Raw genomic sequence first — 3,343 nt, 5'->3', positions numbered from 1 at the left:
ATTTTAACAAACGTTTGCCTGGCCACATTTGCTCTCTAATGTCCTCGTCTGCTTCTCACTAATAAAGAAGCACAACAAGGGGATCATTTAATGACGGCAGCTGGACATGACAGAGACACGATCATCTGTCAGGGACAATTTCACATCACAGTCAACTCTTTGTTTTTGTCCTGTGTGTGTGGCCCCGCTATGCCGCATAGAAATGTGGTTGGTCTGTACGACACATTAAACTTTTTCCATTGTTTCATGACAAACAAACAACCCAGGAATTACACTGCTACCCAGAGAGCCATTTCCACATGTTGTTTGTCGCAAAATTAACATTGTTACTCTTATGTGCCATTACCTTAAAGGGGTCATAGGATGCCCATTTTCCACAAGTTGATATGATTCTTTAGGGTCTTAAGTGAAGTGAGTGAAGTGACATGTGGCCAAGATCGGCTCGATATGAGAAAGGGGTAAAGATTTGAGCAGATTAAAAAAAAAAAACACTGGGTGGATTTTTATCATTTTAGGGTGGTTGTGTACACACACTGCCAACACACATTTCAGTTCAAACAACTTGTAAAAGTGCATGTAGCATCCTATGAAATCCTCTGAATTGGCCAAGACTTGAGAAAGAGAGAAAATCAAATTGTACGTTTGAAATATACATATATTTAAAAAATAAAAAAAAACTTACCTCTAAAGGAGAGTCACAGAGGAACCTCTTGAACTGTGAGGGGAAAGAGGTAGAAAAGAAATGCGTTATTTTACATTCATGTACATATAACAAAATACAAAAGATAGAGATGGTGGGCAGTCCCAGGAATACAGCTGAGCACATTTGAGATGGCCTTTTGCGTAATTTTATCAAACTTCTCTCCTGCGGCTGTTGCTAACAAATACTGCATCACCAAATCCTCATTAAACAACTAATGCTTTGCTGCATCTACAATACCTACACACAATCATACACACGGATCAATGAGAAAAGATTAATGCCAACATGTCCGCAAACAACATTTTGCAGCATCAGACTGGTCGCGATGCTCAAACAAGCAGATCAATGCTTTAAATCTTCAATTGGACTTTCAAATGTTTTCAATTCTGCTTTATCTAAGAGAGATTAAATAAACTTGGCTCTTTAACAACACACACAATTGCAACTTTTGTAATCACAGTGATGGAAGACATTTAATATTGTTGACTTAATTTCACAATGAGTAGCTGTTCGGTCATTAGTTTGTTTTGGCCGAAACGAGGCAGCAGTAACTGGCTAGAATTGTGAAGAAAGAGAAAAGGCAAGATGTTTATTCAAGGAGGTTTAAATAACTTTATGTCTGCTAAAGCCTTTTTTCTGTGCCATGATGAACTTGATTTGTTTATTGATGACTGGCAGGTGATTTGGGTAGCGTGTTTCTCGGTTTAGATCAAAAATAAGGCATGTTAGGACACAAAACATGTTTGACAGCCATGAACAGGCACACAAGAGTGACTTGCATGCTGCATTACTCACATAAAGCTAGGTCTCTGATGCTTATATCGCAAAATACTACTGAAAATTAATGACGTCAAGCACCCCATCAATGTAACAAAAAACCCTAATGTCTCAAATTCTTATCTTGTCCTATCTATCTTGTCATTCTACAAGCAACTAAAAAAAAAAGAAGAAGCGTGAGACAAAACTGATCAGATCAAAGATTTTCATCCAAACATGCAAACCACAAACAGAAAAGTCAGAAATGCATGGAAAAAAGCCAGTCCATGATCATTGGCACTGCTTCGGGAACAGGCACACAAGAGTGACTTGCATGCTGCATTACTCACATAAAGCTAGGTCTCTGATGCTTATATCGCAAAATACTACTGAAAATTAATGACGTCAAGCACCCCATCAATGTAACAAAAAACCCTAATGTCTCAAATTCTTATCTTGTCTATCTATCTTGTCATTCTACAAGTTGCCTAAGAGCAACTAAAAAAAAAAAGAAGCGTGAGACAAAACTGATCAGATCAAAGATTTTCATCCAAACATGCAAACCACAAACAGAAAAGTCAGAAATGCATGGAAAAAAGCCAGTCCATGATCATTGGCACTGCTTCGGGAGCATGTGTGTGTTGGCTGTTTTAGCTGGATGTCAATGCTGATCCACAGGCCTGTGATACTAACATACTCTGCTGTAACGGTGAAACATCAGAACCAATAAGAGAGAAAGAGAAGGGCAGTTTATACAAACTAAATGACAATTCATCCAGACTGAATTCATTAGACTTGAAGAAACCTTTAAACGAAGCTGCAGATTCCAGATCTTCATCAGAATAAATTTGATAGAATTACATTTGGTTCCACGCAACAAATGCATACTTCATGCCCTCCATCTTTAATATACAGACACACACAAAGCGAGTCTGGTTGTGATCTGGCAAAGCCAGGCTCCTGTGGTTTAAAACGCTGCAAAACAAGCGTGAGCAACTTCGCTTATTGGACAGCGAGAGGGTTGGAGAGAATTAGTCAGCAGTTACAAACTCCATATGGTGATTTCTGCATCTGTGATGTTTAGAGAACTAACAGCGTATGTGGGTTGGGAAGAATGGTCTATTCAAGAATAGTCCTAAATATACAACAACCAAACAATTTATGGTATTTGGTTCCGTTAAAAGTTCTTAAACATATACAGTTTTCTGATATACTCAAAACTGTATGGCTTATATCAACAACTGAGTCTTTTGGCTCAATTTGTTTACCTCTCCGGCCGGTTGTGAAAGAGAAACGTATTGTTGGGAAAGTGGAACTGAGAAAGATGGGATATGGGAGAGGGATGCGGTGAGTCGCTCGGGGGGTAAAAGCTGGCAAAGACTCTCTCCTGTTCTGCCAGGCACTCAACAGGGGGGTTTGTAGGTAACGGCTCTATGAGAGAGGGCAACGCAGCCATGCATAATTCCATTAGTCTTCTTGTTAATCTCCTGGAGCCTGGCAGCCGTGACCCAGCCTGGTTACTAACTTGGACTGGACAGAATTAAGGGTGTGTTCACACTTGTACTTCAGTTTGTTTGATTCATTTGTTCCAGACCATAAAGGAAAATGATACATTTGGTCCTGGTCCACTTAGCGTTCACATTGGCATTTTTGACAGCGAACCTAAAGGCATAGTGATACGTTCACAACCTGATTGGTCGGCTTGAATGACGTACATATCGTGATGGAACTCACCGAACACCCCAAACAAAAGTTGTATTACACTTAAAGCGGCGCTGCGGGTGTATGATATCAAAGCATCCATTAACCGATCGGTCTGCTCAGCGCCGCTTTAAGTCGAACACACCTAATGCCGTCTGCTGGACTAAGCGCGCTCATTCTTGC

The 3,343-nt window shown here is 40.0% G+C and overlaps 1 protein-coding gene across 1 annotated transcript in view; it reads right to left on the bottom strand.

Annotated features, from left to right (window-relative positions):
* LOC107724575 (arginyl-tRNA--protein transferase 1-like) overlaps positions 1–3,343 on the bottom strand; it is a 67,266-nt gene that overhangs the window by 30,394 nt on the left and 33,529 nt on the right. The window contains exon 8 of the mRNA XM_016533557.1: positions 683–715. Within this exon, the coding sequence (XP_016389043.1) occupies positions 683–715 (33 nt within the window). The remainder of the gene's footprint in view (positions 1–682; positions 716–3,343) is intronic.

Source organism: Sinocyclocheilus rhinocerous, unplaced genomic scaffold (assembly GCF_001515625.1).
Source record: "Sinocyclocheilus rhinocerous isolate Xijiao unplaced genomic scaffold, SAMN03320098_v1.1 scaffold304, whole genome shotgun sequence".
NCBI classification, from domain to species: domain Eukaryota; kingdom Metazoa; phylum Chordata; class Actinopteri; order Cypriniformes; family Cyprinidae; genus Sinocyclocheilus; species Sinocyclocheilus rhinocerous.
Note: the sequence above shows the minus strand (reverse complement) of the source record. Positions and strands in the feature narration are given on the sequence as shown.